Source organism: Peromyscus eremicus, chromosome 8a (assembly GCF_949786415.1).
Source record: "Peromyscus eremicus chromosome 8a, PerEre_H2_v1, whole genome shotgun sequence".
NCBI classification, from domain to species: domain Eukaryota; kingdom Metazoa; phylum Chordata; class Mammalia; order Rodentia; family Cricetidae; genus Peromyscus; species Peromyscus eremicus.
Window position 1 is genome coordinate 43,911,908 of NC_081423.1, and position 18,880 is coordinate 43,930,787.

Sequence of the window (18,880 nt, forward strand, 5' to 3'; positions counted from 1 at the left end):
CTAGGTGGCCTATTCCTCCAGTATCTCATCTGGGATACATGAAGCCACCATGGTATTCCTTGGGGCCTGAGGTCCTTGCTGGTCTATCTTTTCCCTACGTTTCAGTCTTCTGGTGGTGTTCAGGGTGTGATTCATACACAATGGGAGAAATAGGAAAAGTGTATTTAGTCCATCTTCTTGGAAATAAACATCCCCTGTCCTGTTTCTACAGAAGGTCATGATGCTTTCCTAATCAGTGGGGTCTATTTGTGTAATATCCTGGCTGGAAAGTTCAAGTTCTTATGCTTGCATGTGATAAATCCAATTCAAATGGGCTGCGAAGTACATTGGAATTTATTGTCTTGCTTCTAGAACAGTCTCTAAGCAGGAACAAAATGTGGGTTCACTAAGGTTTGGTAAATGGGATCAATCTTTCAGGATGATTCAGAATCATTCTGAATCAGCAAACAGGAGTATAGAGTTTTCAAAACTGTGAAGAGAAGCCATGCTCTCACATAAACATGTGGATATGTTAAAAGGAAAGCTACAGAACATAGTTGAAAATGTAGCTTACATATATTTAAAAATAAAATTTCTTCTAGGTGCTCATGGTGATATAAATATTGTTATAATATTATATATTTAATATATATATTCCCAGCTACTCAAAAGACTGAGGCAGGAGGATGGCTTGAGCTCATTGAGTCCAGCCTGGGCAACTTGGAAGATCCTGTCTCTCAAAATAAAAGCAATAAAACAAACAATGACAAAATAATATTCTGCTGTATTTCCAGATTTTGTGGATACTTATAATGATTTTAATTTAAACATAATTGTTTAATGAGGAATAATAGCTGTGGAAAGACACACACAGTGTGATGGGGAGATAAGAGAGGAGAAGACAAAGAATGCAGGGGAATATGACCAACGTACATTTGCTGGGGACAGGGAAAAGCATTTTGCCATAAGTACTGCCATTTTGACTTCAGACTCCATTTTACCTGCAGGGGAAAATAAAGTTCAAGTTCCCAAGCCCTGGGGGAGCCAGGGACTTTCCAATAACTGACCCACTCCTCCTTAAACAATAGAAACAGCCTATTGTACATCGTTAGTTCTCTAGAAACATGATGGCTGTTCCTAACAACAAAAAGAACAACTGAGTCTGATTAGTTGGTCTGAAAAGCTTGCATTGTATGTCGGGTGACAATGATGGAACAAATAGGGATAGCCTCTAATCTTTGAGTTCTGATTGGTGAAAAATTGTAACTGTAGCTTGGCACTGATGTTCATGATTGTGTGTGTGTGTGTGTGTGTGTGTGTGTGTGTGTGTGTGTGTGTGTATGTGCGCGCGCGCATATTTGCTTTAGCTGGCATTCTGGGTCATAGTTCAGCTTCTGAGTCTGTTTTGTGGCCCTGATTGATTGGTTTTTTTGTTTTGTTTTGTTTTGTGCTGCCCTGTATTAACTCTTGCTTTGCAAAAACCTCTTGTGCCTGCTTGGGTTGATTCAGAGCCTTGACCCACAACACGTTATGAACTTGTATGAAAATATCTTTATGTAACCTTATCCCTTCTATAATGAATATACAACAATGAAAATAAAATAAATTTATTTGGAAGCTTTGGATCTTTCTAAATAAAATTAATTTCTAGATATATTACAAATCTTATTGCATTTCACTCTCTTAATTGTGTATTATTATTATTTTTAATTAACTTATTTTTATTTCATGTGTACTTGTTTGCCTGAATGTATATCTGTGTGAAGGTGTCAGATCATCTGAAATTCCAGATGTTCAGTTATGAGCCACCATGTGGGGGCTGGGAATTGAACTCAGGTCCTCTAGAAGAGCAGCCTGTGCTCTTAACTGCTAAGCCATCTCTCCTGCCCCAATTGTATATTATTGTTATTGTTATTGTTATTATTATTATTATTATTATTATTATTATTATTATATTTTGAGACAGGGTGTCTCTGTAGCCCTGGCTGTTCTGAAATGTGCTATGTAGACCACACTAGTCTCAAACTTACAGAGATTTGCCTGCCTCTTCAGACTCCTGCTATGATAATTTTTATTAGCCTTTTCCTTTAGAGTTGGTATTTGGGGGCTGGAGAGATGGCTCAGAGGTTAAGAGCACTGGCTGTTCTTCCAGAGGTCCTGAGTTTAATTCCCAGCACCCACATGGTGGCTCACAACCATCTATAATGAGATCTGATGCCTTCTTCTGGCCTGCAGGCATACATGCGGGCAGACCACTGTATACATAATGAATAAATAAATCTTTAAAAAAAAATAGAGTTGGTATTTGTGTTCTGCCATGAACTATTTTTCCTTTCTACGGCCAAGTTAGTTTGCTATTAGAGTTGTGCTTTTTTATTTGTTTTTGAAGAGCTGTATATTTTACATTTAGGTCAGCATTTGTCTAGAATTCTTTTGCATGAAGTAAAAGAGTCAAAGTCACTGTTCTTGCTACATGTAATGGGGTGAATCTTGTGACCCTGCAATTAGGTTGAGGCAGGAGGTTCAAGGAGGATCAGGACAGCCTGGGCTACACACGTAGTAAGACCCTGTCTAAAAAGAAAGTTTCCAATCCCCCTCCCCACCCACCCCCAAAAGCAAGCCGGTTGATGATGGTACATGCCTTTAATCCCAGTACTTGGGAGGCAGAGGCAGGTGGATCTCTGAGTTTCAGGCCAGCTTGGTCTACAGAGTGAGTTCCCTGGACAGTGGACAGCCAGGGCTACACAGAGAAACCTTGTCTTGAAAAACGGAAAAAAAAAAAAAAAAAAAGTTCCATCCCCAGTCCCCCAGTCCCCAGTTGGCCGACCTAGCACTATTGGTAGAATAGTAGGTTCCTAGTTGTATTAACCGTGGCTACCTGTTAGAAGGAAAAGTGACTGCTTATGTGTAGGTTTTTCTTTAAAAAAAGACCAAAAAAACCAAAAAACTGTTAACCGCCCCCCTTCATCTTTGTACCAACATCACATCGCTCTTTATAATACAGCTGTAGCATTTATTTTTGCTTTTTGAGAAAGTGTCATGCAGCCTAGCCCGAAGGTGACCTTGAATTCCTGAACTTCCTCTCTTCACCTCCAAAGTTCTGGGATAACAGGCATATGCCATGACACCCAGCTTTGCAGTGTAAATTGTTTTCTGAAAGCCAATGGAACCCAAGCCACTACACAGAATTTCCCTCCGGAAGACTTTAGGGAAAGGACTTAAGCAGGATGATTTCACTCAGACCTCAAAGGTGAAACCGTACGCCGGGCGGGCGGCGCATCTCCAAAGCGCATGTGCTCTCCAAGCGTTGTGATTGGACCGAGCCTGCTGCATTACGTCAATTCCGAGGCGGGAGGATGAAGCCGATTGACCATGGTCTCTCCGTCCACTAGGTAAAGACTAGGGATGTAGGCGCCTCTTTGGTGAGGGAGAATGAGGAGAGCAGTGTGCAGTCTAGAGCTGGGGCGTGCGGTGCATCCGATTCGAGTGACTCCTAGTCCGGGCGAGGCGGAGCACGCTGTTGGAGGCCGTGGGCCCTGATGGCTTCCGGCTCCCTGCGTCGCCCCACTTTGAAGGAAGCTGGGTTCTGGCGCCGAGGCCGGAATGCTGGCCCGGCGTGCTCATCCGGGAGGTCGCTGGGTCTGCGTGTGTGTGAGTCGGGGTCTGAGAAGGGCACCTGAGCCTGGAACGCGCTAGGTCGCGTGCGCACAGCTACTGCGGCGTGTGTGGATGCGAGGCCAGGGCTGGAGCGCCCGGACCCGTGGCACCCCAGCCCGGGCATGGTTAGCACTAGCAAAGTAGATCTGGGTTATCGGAAGGGCGGGCAAGATACTGACTCTGGAACATCCATGGGAATGGCTTTCTTAGATTAGACACTCTTTCAGCCCTAGCTCTGCCGCTTGCAACTTTGGGCACATGTCTTAAACATTCAGCGACCGTTTCTTCGGTTAAAACTTTAGGAAGACGGCAGTAGTGAAGTGTAAATGAGATTTTACTTTCAAGGGCTTAGCTAGTGGCTGCACGTAGTAGGTACTCAACACATGGTACACATAAAATTCTCTTCAGTTCATATGCCTTCAATATAGTGTTTTGAGAGTTGATACATATTCCTTTCCTCGCGAACACGACCTTGCACTGTCTCTCAGGTGGTTAATTTTGTTATTTTTGTCTTTGTTCAGTATTTTATTAAATGCCTTTATAGGACAACATCCAGCCTCTAGATGCTGCTTCCAAGACCCTATAGGCACTGGCTGGGGCATGGCAGACGGCTCTGGCTTCCCACTCTTTTTTGTTTGTTTGTTTGTTTTGTTTTTCGTTTTTGTTTTTCAAGACAGAGTTTCTCTGTGTAGTTTTGGTGCCTGTCCTGGATCTCGCTCTGTAGCCCAGGCTGGCCTCAAACTCACAGAGATCTGCCTGGCTCTGCCTCTGGAGCGCTGGGATTAAAGGCCTGTGCCACCATTGCCCGGCTCTTTTGTTTATTTTTTTGTTTTTTTGAGACAGGGTTTCACTGTGTAACTCTGGCCGACCTGGAACTCGCTTTGTAGACCAGGCTAGCCTCGATCTCACAGAGGTCCATCTGTCTCTGCCTCCCGAGTGCTGTGTGCACCACCTGGCTTCCCACTCTTTTGTTCTGAGATGGGGTGGGGTGGAGTCGGCAGGATCTCATCTTTAGGTTCCAGGATGCTCTCATGGTCAGGCAGAGGCTTCTTATGGTGGATCTTACCACTTGGGTCCCAGGGCAGCATGATCTTTTTCTTCGATGTCCCGCACACCCTGTCTGAGCAACACATGGTGCAGGCGATGTAAATATAGTAGTTAACAGGGTGGGTCACCACTGTGGATATCCACAGACTTCATGGACTTGGCCCTCTGTCCTCAGAGCTTCCCAGACACCACAGCCTGGAAGCCCTTGGTCCCACTCTCCATAATGGACCCTAGCACACCATAGCAAGCCCTTGGAACAGCAAGCCCTCCTAGAAGTTTGTAACCTAGAGATTCTAGGTGAGTATCTTTGTGCCTCAAATGTAGTGGAATTGCCTGTAAGGGCATTTCTGTCTTTTAACTCTGTTGGGGGGGAGGGGACTTTAGAGAAGTAGCAGGTGGAAAGGGGATCCCTTAGTGATACAGTTTGAATTAGCCGTCAGGATCTACTTGTTTTATGTATTTATTTATTTATTTATTTATTTATTTTTATTTATTTATTTATTTATTTATTTTGGTTTTTCGAGACAGGGTTTCTCTGTGTAGCTTTGCGCCTTTCCTGGAACTCACTTGGTAGTCCAGGCTGGCCTCGAACTCACAGAGATCCGCCTGGGTCTGCCTCCCGAGTGCTGGGATTAAAGGCGTGCGCCACCACCGCCCGGCCTACTTGTTTTAAAAGAGAGGGGAGGGGAACTTACTGGAGCGCCTGCCATAGCAGCCGTTGTAGAGAGATACCCAGGGCCTTCATCAATACAGAGTAAAGTCAGTGGCATCGCCACGTTCCACAAGTCACAGAAGCTAAGCTGCAGCACGTTAGTGAGGGAGGCAGGCTCTTAGACGCGTGCCTCTATGCAAAGCCTGTGCCCATTCAGGGAAGAAGATGGTCTCTGAGTCGGTCACTGTAAATGAAACTACATTGAAAGTTGTTAAAAGTGTTTATCGCAGAGCTGTGCCCCGGCTTAGTGTGGAGGCCAGATTCCTCCTCATACCCAGTGCCGGGCACTTGGGAATGCCTGAAGTACTAGTTTCTCAGAGTTAGGAGATCTCAAGGCCAAGACTGGAGGCCAGGCCCTGGTGGAGGTACTTTTTCTGGAGATACAAAAATGCCTATTCATTCCATGTAGAGAGCAATGCCAGACTAGAAGAGTGATCCCACCCAAGTCAGGCGTGGTAAACCAGTGAGATTAGGGTGACTTACAGGAGACTGGGTGAGGGATTACTTACAGGAACATGAACTATGCAAAGGCAGCTTTGTCACTGAAAGGCCCATCGCAGAATGGGAGATCCGTCATTGGCTTCTGTTCACCCTGCGGGCCGCTACGCCCCTGAGCAGTCTCCCTCCATCGGCCATCATTTGCTCTTGGACCTCTGGCCCCAGCAGTTGTTGGCTCAGAGTTTTCAGGGCAGGCATTGTTGAGTCTTGAAAGTTTCACAGACGTTCACACTTGGAAGTTTTGCATTTCATGAGCTGGGTAACCCCTCCTCGCTTGTTTAGTTTTTTTTCCTTCCCAACGTTTAGAGTCTGTTTGGGCTCATTTATTCTAGCACATTGATTAATAGGAGAGGTGGGAATTTGTTTTTGTTATAGAGAACAGGCTCTGAAAAACTACTTGCTATACTGGAAAGGATCTTTGCTCAGTTGTTTTTTCTGAGTTACAGGTTGACTAGGGATTTGGTAAGAGCAGTGAAACAAAAATTAGCCTGTGCTAATAACACGTCATGTGCTCATCTGAGGGGAGACCAGCTTAGTTCCTTTCTTTTTCCTCCTTATTTGACAGTCTGATTATGGAGCAACCAGGTTTCTGAGAAATTCCTTTCCCTTCCTGTGTCTCCTTCCTGCCAGGTGCTGTCTTTCCCCTGTTGTTCATAGTCGTGTTAAATCTCGATATGGCTCTGGTTTCTCATCCTTAGTTAACTGAAAGAAGAAATATGAAGAGCCTCATGTTTCGAATGGACAGAATAGAACTGGAAAAAGTATGGAATCCAATTTTGATCTATCAGCTGTCAATGCAGGAAACACAGTGGGAATAAGAGAGAGTTTACTCTGGAGCCAAATATGATCCCACGTGCTAATAGCTGCGTGAGTTACAGTAACAACAAAGGAAGCCATAATTCCAGTCGCTTTGCAAACACGTTGGTGGAAACATCTGGTAGTCGGTTATAGAAAAGTGGAGAAATCTCAATTCCAAGCCACAGATGCTGTCTGCAGCATTCGTAGCCTTTTGGTTGGTGGAAGCTAGGAGTCTGTACATTCCAAAGCATTTATCTCATGTTCACAAAGATGTTTGGTCCCATACAGAGTTGGAGAATAAATGACTGTAAGGGGCTAGAGATGGCCCAAGATAATTTGGGCTCTGGACTTGCAACGTTCCAACCTCTTCACATCATTGACGTTCTAACAGTCGATCAGACAACTTTGGAACTCTGGAATTACAGACACTTTAGGTTTTTAAGCAGATATCACTTCCTACTCCTCTGTTGGCTTTACTTTTGCCCTTAGCAGCTCAGCGTGTTACATGTATAAATAATACATGTTACTTACCTTTGTTCATCTCTCCCACTGCTGTGACATTTCTGTGAGGACAGTTTGTTTCATTCTGACACCTGGCAGCACCAGGCAGCACACAGTAGTTCTTGATGAGTATTGAATGAATGTCTACTGCAGCAGCTCCATCTGGGACAGATACCCATCAGATACCTTGAGTTGCTTTGTTTTGTATCCATTTCTGAAACTGATGTCTAAGCTCAATTCCTGTCTGGATCTCTGACCTAACTCCTAATTAAAATGTCTGTCTGTCTTGTTGCTTTGTTGTTGTTGCTGTTTTTGGTTTTTTTGGAGATGAGTCTCTGTATTATACTCTTGGCTGTCCTGGGTCCTGGAACTCACTCTCTAGAGCAGGCTGGAATTCACAGAGATCCTCCTGCCTCTGCTTCCTGAGTTCTGGGATCAAAGGTGTGCACCACCACTGCCTGGCTTGTGTCATTATTTTAAAGGTAACTGGCCTTCAGGTGTCACAGAGCAGTGGCTCTGGGTCAGACGCTCTGGTTGTTGTGACTCTGAGCAATCCTGCAGTCTGTCTTTGCCAGCCCACCCCCGTGGTTTTACACATGGGTTCTTTAGGCCCACCCTCAGATGGGGACGACTTCTGAAACTGTAGCCCGGAGCTCTCTGAGGAGCCTGCAAGCAGCTGGACACTTGGAACATCTTTCTTTCCACAGTTTGGCTGGTCAGAGTCTCGCCCCCAGCAACTGTTTGTTTTTATACTGCTGGGCAGTGGCCTTTGAGAGTCATCCAAGTTTCTGTTCTCCTGTATGTGACATTTTCTTCCCAATGCTCCCGAGTCTCCCGTTCCTTCCTGCGGGGAATGTTTTATTTAGAGGGAGTATTGTAATTTGGAGGGAATGCCACACAACAACATTGAAATCCCAGTTTTCGCCTATGTCCAAGTGTGTAGGTAGGCATAGTCTGTCCTGGATTAAAGGTGAACAGCTGAGACTTTGTAATAAATGGTCAGCCTCCATATGGCACTCTGCCACGATGTGGCACTTGGCCTCCTCATAGCACTGCCTTGTGATCACTGCTTGATGACTGCCTCCCAGTGGCAGAGGCTGGCACTGAACCCTCTTTGAACCCTGTATGCAGGGTTGCTGGGGGTGTGTGCCTACTGGAGACCAGAGATGCTCGGTGTACTTGCTCTTTCCAGGACTGGCATGAAGTACCCTCTAGCTTTGCTTCCCATTTTGTTACTGGTGCCGATCTGCATTCCTTCAGATATGGTGCCCTAGGCTGACAGCCCCAAATACAACAATGTAGCTTGTCCCAGCAAAGTCCTGCTGGCCTGAAGGTGTTCCCCAGCCCCTGATCTTAAGCACTGTCACTGGCATGGGGACAGGAGATGTCTTGCTGGATGCTGCTTATCAGACACGAGCTAGGAAAGTGCCATTATTCCTTTTTATTTTTTTATTTTTATTTATTTATTTATTTATTTTGGTTTTTTCGAGACAGGGTTTCTCTGTGTAGCTTTGCGCCTTTCCTGGAACTCGCTTTGGAGACCAGGCTGGCCTCGAATTCACAGAGATCCGCCTGCCTCTCATTATTCCTTTTTAAAAAGGTTATACTTTCTGGGGGTGGGACTGGAGAGGGGGGCTCAGTGCCTAAGAGCACTGGCTGTTCTTCTGAGTTCAGTTCTTAGCGCCTTCATTGGGAGGTTACAACTGCCTGTTACTGTCGCTCCAGGGGATCCAATGTTTAGGTTTTAAGCTCTTTGTATATCTAGACACTAATCTTCTGTCAGATGGATAAATGGCAAAGATTTTCTCCCATTCTGTGGGCTGCCTCTTCACACAATTAGCAATTTCCTTTGTATAGTAGCGGATTTTTCATTTTATTAGGTCTCACTTGCTCCTTGTTGGCCTTATTGCCTGAGTGCCTAGTATCCAAGTAAGGAAGTCCTGTGTGTGCCTCCATCTTTAAGTCCTGTAAGTGCCTCTATGTTACACCCAACTTTAAACTGAGGTCTCTGATCCATTTGGAATTGATCTTTGTGCAAGGTAAGAGACAAAGATGGAGTTTGATTTGTCTAAATGTAGACATACAGCTTTCCCAGCACCATTTGTTGAAGATGCTTTCTTTTTCTTTTCTTTTCTTTTTTTTTTTTTTGGTGGGGGTGGGGGCAGGGTTTGAGACAGGGTTTCTCTGTGTAGCCCTGGATGTCCTGGAACTTGTTTTATAGACCAGGCTGGCCTTGAACCCAGAGATCCACTTGCCTCTGGCTCCTGAGTGCTGGGCTGAGAGAGTGGAGGTTTTGAAGTCACTGGTTAGTGTATTGAGATTAATCAGTCAGTTTATATATTTATAATATATAGTTTATAATAATATAATTTCCTCTTGACATATTGCTCCCTTGAGCAGTATGAAGCAACTGTGTTTTCTATCTTCTGACTAGATATAATTTTTAGTCTATTTTGTCAGATACTAAAATAGTGACACCTGCTTGGATTTGGGTTGCATTTGCTTGGAAGACCTCTTTCTATCTGTTCTCCTTAGCGTCAGATGTCAACTTGATACAACCTAGTCATCTGGGGGGGGAGGAATCTCAATTGAAGAGTTGCAGTTGCTTTGGTCAGGTTGGCCTGAGGGCATGCCTGTAGGGCATTGTCATGATTGGTGATTGATGTAGAACCCCCCACCCCCACCCCACTGTGAGTGGCACCATCATTGTGGGTGGCACCAGGTGGGCCTGGGATGTATGAAAGCTAGCTGAACAAGTATCCAAGAGAGACTCAGAGGGATTCAGTAAGCAGCATTCCTGCATGGTTTCTGCTCCAGGTCCTACCTTGAGTTTCCTGCTGATTCCTTCAGTGATGGATGGACTGTTACCTGCACGTGTAAGCTGAAATAAACCTTTTCTTTTCCTCAGTTTCATGTGGTCGTGGTGTTTATTATAGCAACAGGAAAGCAACTAGAGCTCCATCTTTCACCCTAAGATACTGTCTATTCTCTGACGAGGTTAGAGGCAGCAAGAGGAAGGATTGTGTTTTCTAATTGACAGCTAACATTTAGTCATTCTTTTTTTTTTTTCTTTTTTTCTTTTTTTGTTTTTGTTTTTTTCAAGACAGGGTTTCTCTGTGTAGCTTTGCGCCTGTCCTGGAACTTACTCTGTAGTCCAGGCTGGCCTCGAACTCACAGAGATCCGCCTGCCTCTGCCTCCCGAGTGCTGGGATTAAAGGCGTGCGCCACCACCGCCCGGCTGTTTAGTCATTCTTGAAAGGTATATGCTGAGTCCTGTCATCCTGCTGCCTTTTGATGCTTTCTTAGTCCTCTTCTGTTTAACGACTGTCTTAGCCTTGGTAATTTCTTCTCTGTAGTCTCTTGGATATAATTGTCTTTCTCTTCCTTCTGATGTTTTCCTTCCAGTATCTTCTGTAAGGCTGGCTTGTGATCATAAGTTCCTTTAGCTTGCTTTTGTCATGGAAAGTTTTTCCTTCCCTTTCATTTATGATAAAGTTTTGCTGGGTATATTAGGGTGGTGTCTTAGTTACTTTTCTGTATCTGCGCTAAGATGCCATGAATAACTAGTAGAAGAAGAAAGAACTTATTGGGGGCTTGCATTTTCAGAGGATGAGTCTGCGACGCCATGATGATGGTGGGAAGCATGGCAGCAGGCAGGCATGGTGTTGGAGCTGGAGCTGACATTCTGTACCACACACAGGAAGCAGAGAGATCTAACTGAGAATAGCTTTGGCTTTTGAAACCTGAACGCCCACCTCCAGTGATACATCTCCTCCAAGAAGGCCACTCCTTCTAATCCTTCCCCAACAGTTCCACCAACTGGGGACCAAGCATTCAAATATATGAACCTATAGGGGTCATTCTCATTCACACTACAACATTCTACCCCCTGGCCCATAGGCTTGTAGCCATAATATAAAATGCACTTAGTCTAACTTAGAAAGTCCTCATAAAGCTGGGTGGTGGTGGCGCACACCTTTAATCCCAGCACTTGGGAGGCAGAGCCAGGCGGATCTCTGTGAGTTCGAGACCAGCCTGGTCTACAGAGTGAGATCAAGGACAGGTGCCAAAACAACACAGAGAAACCTTGTCTTGGAAAACCAAAAAAAAAAAAAAAAAAAAAAAAGAAAAAAGAAAAGAAAAGTTCTCATAGACTTTCACTGTCTCAATACTGTTTAAAAGTCTAAAATCTCTTCTGAGACTCAAGCCAATCTCTCTCTTTGTGTGTGTGTGTGTGTGTGTGTGTGTGTGTGTGTGTGTGTGTGCTCTATCTGCATGTACACCTCTTTATGCCAGAAGAGGGCATCAGATCCCACTATAGATGGTTGTGAGCCACCACGTGGTTGCTGGGAATTGAGCTCAGGACTTCTGGAAGAGCAGTCAGTGAGTGCTCTTAACAGCTGAGCCATCTCTCCAGCCCCTCAAAGGCAATCTCTTAATTGTAACCTTCTGTAAAATCAAAAAGCAAATTACATACTTTCAACATATAATGGCACAGAATATGTTACCATTCCAAAAAGGAGGAATAGGAGCATAGTGAGGAAATTCTGGGCCAAAGCATGGAAATTCATCAAGGCAAACTCCAAATCCTATAGCTCCATGTGTGATGTCAAAGGACTTAGTGTCTTAGACAGTGTTCTAAGGTTGTGAAGAGACACCATGACTATGGCAACTCTTGTAAAGGAAAGCACCTCACCAGGGCTTGCTTACACTTGCAGAGGTTTAGTCCATTGCCATCATGGCAAAGTAGTGGAGAGTTACACATCTGGATCTGCAGGCAGCAGGAAGAGAGAGACTCTGGGCTTGGAATGGTTTTTTTTTTGAAACTTCAAAGCCCATCCCCCTGTATCAGGCTTTCTTGGACTGCCAGTCCCCAAATCATGACATGGAGACTTATTATTAATTATGAAAACTTGGCCTATAGCTTGGGCTTGTCCCACTAACTCTTACAACTTAAATAGTTTATCTATGTTTTGTCTCATGGCTATTTACCTCTCTTCCATCTTGCACCTCCTGTTTCTTTTCCATGTCTGTGGTGTCTCTCTTGTGCCTAATTCACAAGAATCTCCCCTTCTCTCTCTGCCCAGAAGTCCCGCCTAACCTCTTCCTGCCTACCTATTGGCCATTCAGCTCTTTATTAAACCAATCAGAAGGTGCCTTGGCAAAGACACATCTTCACAGTGTACAAAAAGATTATTCCACAGTACCCCCCCAGTGACACAGTTCTTCCAACAAGGCCACACCTCCTAATACTTTCAAATAGTGCCACTCTCTGGTGACCAGGTACTCAAATCTATGAGCCGATGGGAGCCATTCTCATAAAAACCACCAAAGATAGCTTTACCTTTCTGGGTGTACTGCCTGCAGCATACTTCTCTCTCTCAGGCTGGTTCCATTCCTTAAGTGCAGTTCTTTATTTCAACTCGCCTTTCTACCTTGCTGGGGGTATTTGCAGCGTTTAGGAAAGTCTGTTGTGGAGGTGCGTTGATGCTTTTTTTTTTTTTTGACTTGTGCAAGGCACCAGGCTCTCTCCTCAGAGGTAGTCTAGCAGTAAACTCATCATGAAAATGGAGTGCCAGTTGCCTATAGAACAGTCATTCTTTCCTTTAGCATTGTTTTGGAGAGTAAAGAGACACCAATACCAGTACTATGTGTCCTCGTGTGTGAGTTGTGGTTATGAGTGGAAAAAAATAAGAAGAAATAAATCACAGTGAGATCAGTAACAGGTTGCCATGTAGAGGAAGGGACATATACACGAGAGGAATGGTCGATGAAAAGAGAAAAGGAGGGATGGAGACGGAGTTTTGTTTAAAAGGAGACGAAGAAGAGAGAGTTTAAGATGTGCATGAAAGTAACGGAGCAGTCTTTTCTCTCAGGAGGTTCAGTCACAGAGACTCTAGGGCAGCCAGGACGCTAGGATACAGAGAGGAAAGAAAAATACTACAATACTGAGAAAAGAAGCCGGCGTGGTGGTGGTGGTGGTGCATGTCTTTAATCCCCGCACTGGGGAAGCAGAGGCAGGCCTGGTCTACAGAGTGAGTTCCAAGACAGCCAGGGCTGTTACACAGAGAAACTTGTCTCAAAACAAAACAAAGAATACTAAGAAAAGAAGAAAAAACCCAACAGCATGGTGTATTTTATAAACAGAAAAGAACTGTAGAAGGAAACAGAGGTGGGAGGAGACTGGGTGTGAGGCCAGATACTCTACTGACTCCCTGACCTAGTAGACGACTTGGGATTCAGGCCAAAGTCTCGGTGTATTCAACGTCAAAGGTGACTGGGAGCTGGGACCGGAGAGCAGGGCTGACTGGCTTCAGATGCTGAGGCAGAGCAGGTGGGCTCTAATTGCTAATGGTTAACCAGAGTTGGGGCTGAGGAATGGGCAGGCTGTCTGCGTGTCTCTCCCTCCCCACTTCCTCTTCTCAGACTAAAGTCCTGTCCTGTCTGTTACTTAAATTTGTGGCTAATCTTCCAGCTTTTGCCTTGAGTGCCAGAATTACAGGTGTGCACCATTATACCTGCCCCTCTCAGACTTTCGGAAAATAGATAGGAATTTTCAAATTTCTTTAGATAAATTCTTGTCTTCCATTTGGAACCCTGTGTGCCCTTCGGCCCAGTTTGCTTGTAACATGGCATGGTATTGCATGGTTCCCTTCTTACAGACCTAGACTGATTCCTCTCTAAGCTCTGGAGCATTCTTAGGTCTTGTTCTGTGATTTTCAGATTTACATGTTTAATTTCTGTGCGTAGTTTCTGATTAGATTACAGTTGCCCGTTTTTACTGATGATTTGGTTTTTAAAACATGAAAGGAGCCTGAGGAACAGATCCCATTGACTTAAAATGGTGAACTTTGACCAAAGTAATTGAAAGGAGCACTATCATCAGGTGACATAGCTCTTTATATCTAAGTTGCTGTTCTAGAAGCCATTGCCAAAGAGAGCTGCTGAATGAGAGAGCTCGTAGCTCTGGCCACCTGGCCCGAGGAACACCTTAAAGGGGTGCCCAGGCACCCTACTGTAGGTCTAGGATTCACTAACGTACAAGCAGATAGCCTTAGCCTGAGAGCCCCGTCGGCTCTGTCACTTACGCCAGTTTGTATGGCTCACTAGTGCAAGTCCGGGCCTTGCTTACTGGCGGTTAGGAGTGGCTGTGACATGTGCAGACTGCACAGTAGGCGGCCCAGCCTCCCTCCCGGGTGGTCTGTGAGCACAGAGCACACTGTGCCTTCTGTTGAGGAAGCCTTCTCTCCCTGTTTCCTGCTCCGGTAAATAGCCCTGGGAAGACTCTATCCCTTTTCCCTACCAGTTGATATCTGGAAAACTTAAAGCAAAGTAAGTCTGTCCCTGCCCTCCTTTTGGCTTTTATTTTGTTTTTCTTTTTGATTTTTCGAGACAAGGTTTCTTTGTATAGCCTTAGCTGTCCTGGAACTAGCTCTGTAGATCAGGCTGGCCTCAAATGCCTAGAGATCCACCTGCCTCTGCCTCCTGAGTGCTGGGATTAAAGGTGTGCACCAGCACCACCCAGGTGGGAGGTGGGGGGGGCTTATTTATTTATTTATAATTTTAATTAATTTATTTTTATTTTATGTGCATTCGTGTTTTGCCTACCTGTATGTCTGTGTGAGGGTGTCAGGTCCCCAGGAACTGGAGTTACAGGTGTGAGCTGCCATGTGGATGCTGGGAATTGAACCTGTGTCCTCTGGAAGAGCAGTTAGTGCTCTTAACTGCTGAGCCATCTCTCCACCCTATCTATTTTTATTTGAGACAGAGTCTCACTATGTAGACCAGGCTGGCCTCAAACTCACAGAGACCCCACTGCCTCTGCTTCTGCCTCCTACTGGAATCCCACTCTTTTATACTGTCACTCTTGCCTTCCTGGTCCATAATTTGGCCAAAGCCTGAACTAGAAGTAAATATGCATTTGGATGTAACGTGTGTTTTTATAAATGTACTAAAGCCCTCTTGTGAGCTACTTTGAAAGGAACCAGGCTTGTTTTGGGCCTTGCTTTTTTTTTTTTTTTTTTTTTTTTTTTTTTTGGTTTTTCGAGACAGGGTTTCTCTGTGTAGCTTTGCGCCTTTCCTGGAACTCACTTGGTAGCCCAGGCTGGCCTCGAACTCACAGAGATCCGCCTGGCTCTGCCTCCCGAGTGCTGGGATTAAAGGCGTGCACTACCACCGCCCGGCTGGGCCGCTTTATAGAGATTTATTTCCTAGTCTGGAAATATGACTGCCCAAGACAAATTCCTTCTACTTTTCAGTGAGATTACCCATATTCTTGGCTGTCTTCATCCAGCTATTTCAGAGAGACCAGGAAGGGCCAAGCAGCCTGGAGGCTCATTGGGGTTCATGCAGTGCAGTGTAGAATAGGTTGGTGGAATTTAAATATTTGAAAAATGGTTGTGTCTTAGGGTTATCACTGTGATGAAACACATGACCAAAGCAAGTTGGGGAGGAAAAGGGTTTATTGGGCTTATACCTCCACGTTGTAGTCCATCATTGAAGGAAGTCCGGATAAACACACGTAGACGTAGACATGGGATGCAAACTTTTTTTTAAAATTTTTTCAAGACAGGGTTTCTCTGTGTAGCTTTGGAGCCTGTCCTAGAACTTGCTTTGTAGACCAGGCTGTCCTCGAACTCACAGAGATCCACTTGCCTCTGCCTCCCGAGTGCTGGGATTAAAGGTGTGCGCCACCACCGCCTGGTGGGATGCAAACTTTTTAGTATGCGTGTGACAAAATATGTTCTGTTCATTTAATTAAACTAAGTAATTTATGCAAGTACAAAAATTAAACTTCATTGAACCCTGCTCAGTAAGTCTCTTTATTTGGAAAGAACGAGTGTTTCCAAGGTCTCTCTTAGAATCTGTTTGCTGTGAAGTGAGTTTCTGAGGTCTGAGGTGGCTCTGCATGAGGCTGCTTCTGCTGCTGGCAGCTGCATCCCATGAATGTGCCCCCAAGCCATGCACAAAGAGAGTTCATCAAGCCTGTTAACAGGCCTGAGCGGGGAGGACAAAGACCTAAGCTGGAAGCGCCAGTGGGATTGGATCTCCCCCTCGCCCCCCCCAGCTGGGTGGGAGCCGGTTCTTCAGGGCTCTGCGCTGCTGTTGCCACACCACTTCTGGCGTCTCTGAGTTCCTGGAGCCTCTGAGTAATTCTCGATACTCTGCCCTTGTGGCCTTCGGTGTAACTGTTGTTCACTTCCATGTTGTGGGTTTGAAAGGGGGCCGAGACTCTGCTGGTTGTGGTCTTGGGGGCCCATGAGAGGGTGTGCAGAGTGTGCTCCAGTTAATAAGCCTAGCAAAGCTCTGGTTCATGTCCCAGAGGCTAAGCTCTGCTGTCCTTCCCTGAGCAGGGGCCCTACCCACCCATCTTCCCATTATCTGGGAAATGACCAGCTCCTAGGCCATTTGGACAAGGCAGGGTCATTCCACACCGAGTCTTACCTGGTACAAGGAGCTGAGATTGTAGTGAGAAAAAAATTTCCCCAAGTCCTCAACCCAGCCGGGTTGAGCCCCAGTCTCCTCCCATCCTAGTTATTACATGGAAAGGCTGGAGTGGGGTCTGTGTAGCTTTGACCAATCCCTGGTTCTCCTGCTTTGTCCCTGATCGACCTGGCTTGGTTCTTCCAGGAAGAGTATGCTGAAGGAGAGGGTCATGGACTTGGTCACCCAGACGACCATCCTGCCCCTGCTGTTTGGCTGCCTGGGGATTTTCAGCCTCTTCCGGGTGCTACAGCGGATCCGCTCCAAGGCTTACCTGAGGAATGCTGTGGTGGTGGTTACAGGTGCCACCTCAGGGCTTGGCAGAGGTAAGTCATGGGTCTGTGATGCCAGGAGTGGAAGCAGCAGGCTTCATGGGCATCACAGGACATGTGGAAGGGACCTGCTGTCCATGGTCCAGTTGGAAAGAAGGGCGTGTGAGCAGCGAGAAAGGCCCGAGCCTCAGTGTGGAGGCTGCTGCTGGGAAGCAGTGGCCTTCCTCAGTCTTGCTGCATATTGAGAGAGGGGTTTTCAGATATGGAGAACTAGATGAATGGGTGTGTTCACCGTTTTCTGGGTTTAGGCCTGGGTGCTGGCTTCCACGATTTCCCCTCTTCCCCATCAGGGACTTAGCAGGATTAGAGGTCAGGTCCATGAGGCCCCTGCTTTCCACACCCAGGCCTTCCAGCTCAGTGCCCTTGCCCTTCAGTGATACCTCTGAGTCTTGGGGAAAGTGTGCTCCATGAAGCTCAGCCCTTTCCTTCTCTGGAGCTCTGTCAATGACTCCAGCAGCCTAGGCAGAGGCTTACGACAGACCTGCCATGTAGGGCACCCGCCCTCCTTCCTCAGCCTCTGCTCCCCAATAGCAGCTCCCTGTGGCTCCAGTGCCATTCCAGGGAGGAAGGTTGAGGAGCCCTGGGATTGGGCTGCAACCCCAGCCTCAGCAGCGTGTTCCCAACAGGCGTGGTAGGGAGGGAGGGTTACCAGTGCTCTCGCTGTGCCCTCACAGCTGAGGGTCCAGACGCCATGACCAGGTCTGACTCCAGAGCTCAATCCGAAGGCGCAGCTGGGGAAGCGAGGAGCCCTGGAAGAATGTGAGAGTCCCAGGGATAGTCCAGATTCATCCACAGGTGGGAGCAGAAGGGTGGGAAAGGTGTGGAAGGTGGGTGTTAGGGGAACACAAAGGAGCAGACAGGCCTGCAGTGTGCCAGGGGGGCTAGGGAAGGCCCTTGGGCTCACTTGTATACCCGATGCTATGGCTGGTAGGCAAGGTCTCTGAGGGTGACCCCGGGTTTGCCTTTTAGATCTTTAGACTCCCCCCCCCCCCCCCCCCCCCCCGAGACAGGGTTTCTCTGTGTAACAGCCCTGGCTGTCCTGGAATTCACTTAATAGACCAGACTGGCCTCGAACTCAGAGGTCTGCATGCCTCTGCCTCCTGAGTGCTGGAAGTACAGCTGTGCTGGGCCCTATGCATTGGTCAGGCCTCTGACCTCACTTAGCTACTATAAATAGGGCAGTCAGCAGCTGCTTATTGGATCTCATGGAAGAGGAGCAATTTGGGTTTATTTTTACTTTCATGTTTTTTGAGACAGGGTCTTACTGTGAAGCCCTAACTGGCTAAGAACCCGCTTATATAGACCGGGTTAACCTTGAACTTGTGATGGTCCTGTAGCCTCTGCTTCCCTGCTGCTGAGGTTCCCATGCCTAGCTTGAGAAGAACAAATTTTAAAGTCCTTGAAGAGTGACAGCTGGTGAGATTGGAGTGGTGTAGTGCGGGTGCTGGACATGTGGATGTGTAGGACATTGTCTATTATCTGAGCTTTCTCTCCCAGTACCAGACTGAAGGGAACAGAAAATGTGATTGAAGAAACTGCACCTGAGCATAGTGTATTCTTCTGTGCCCCCGGCAGTGTGCTTACATTCTGCCCACGTAAGGCCTTAGCAGCAGGAGTCCATCCAGGTACAGTGGGACAGAGCCTTAGGTGGCCACCTAAGAGATTCCTCTGGTGCTGCCGGGGAAACGCTGCTGTCCTGTAGCATCTGCTAGGAGGAACATCCATATGGTCCTGCCTACCGTGGCCGCTTCCCCGAGCTAGGGTCAGCATTACAGAATGCATTTTTTTCAGATAGACTGGTTCTCAAAGTTTGTCTTCTGTTTTGTGCATTTAAGGTACATGAGCCTTGTCCTTGTAGAACACTGACTAAATG

The 18,880-nt window shown here is 46.3% G+C and overlaps 1 protein-coding gene across 9 annotated transcripts in view; it reads left to right on the forward strand.

The window, feature by feature from the left end:
• The first annotated feature begins 3,254 nt into the window (after positions 1–3,254).
• The window catches only part of Dhrs7b (dehydrogenase/reductase 7B), a 30,285-nt gene continuing 14,659 nt past the window's right edge, over positions 3,255–18,880 (forward strand). The window contains exons 1-4 of one of the 9 annotated variants that reach the window (XM_059270828.1): positions 3,649–3,761; positions 4,859–4,980; positions 9,073–9,231; positions 16,823–17,001. In XM_059270828.1, the coding sequence (XP_059126811.1) occupies positions 16,830–17,001 (172 nt within the window). In that variant the 5' untranslated portion in view covers positions 3,649–3,761; positions 4,859–4,980; positions 9,073–9,231; positions 16,823–16,829. Of the gene's footprint in view, positions 3,372–3,648; positions 4,125–4,858; positions 4,981–9,072; positions 9,232–13,441; positions 13,527–16,822; positions 17,002–18,880 lie in introns of those variants that run through there. The other 8 variants (XM_059270830.1, XM_059270827.1, XM_059270832.1 and 5 more) reach the window with 8 other exon arrangements.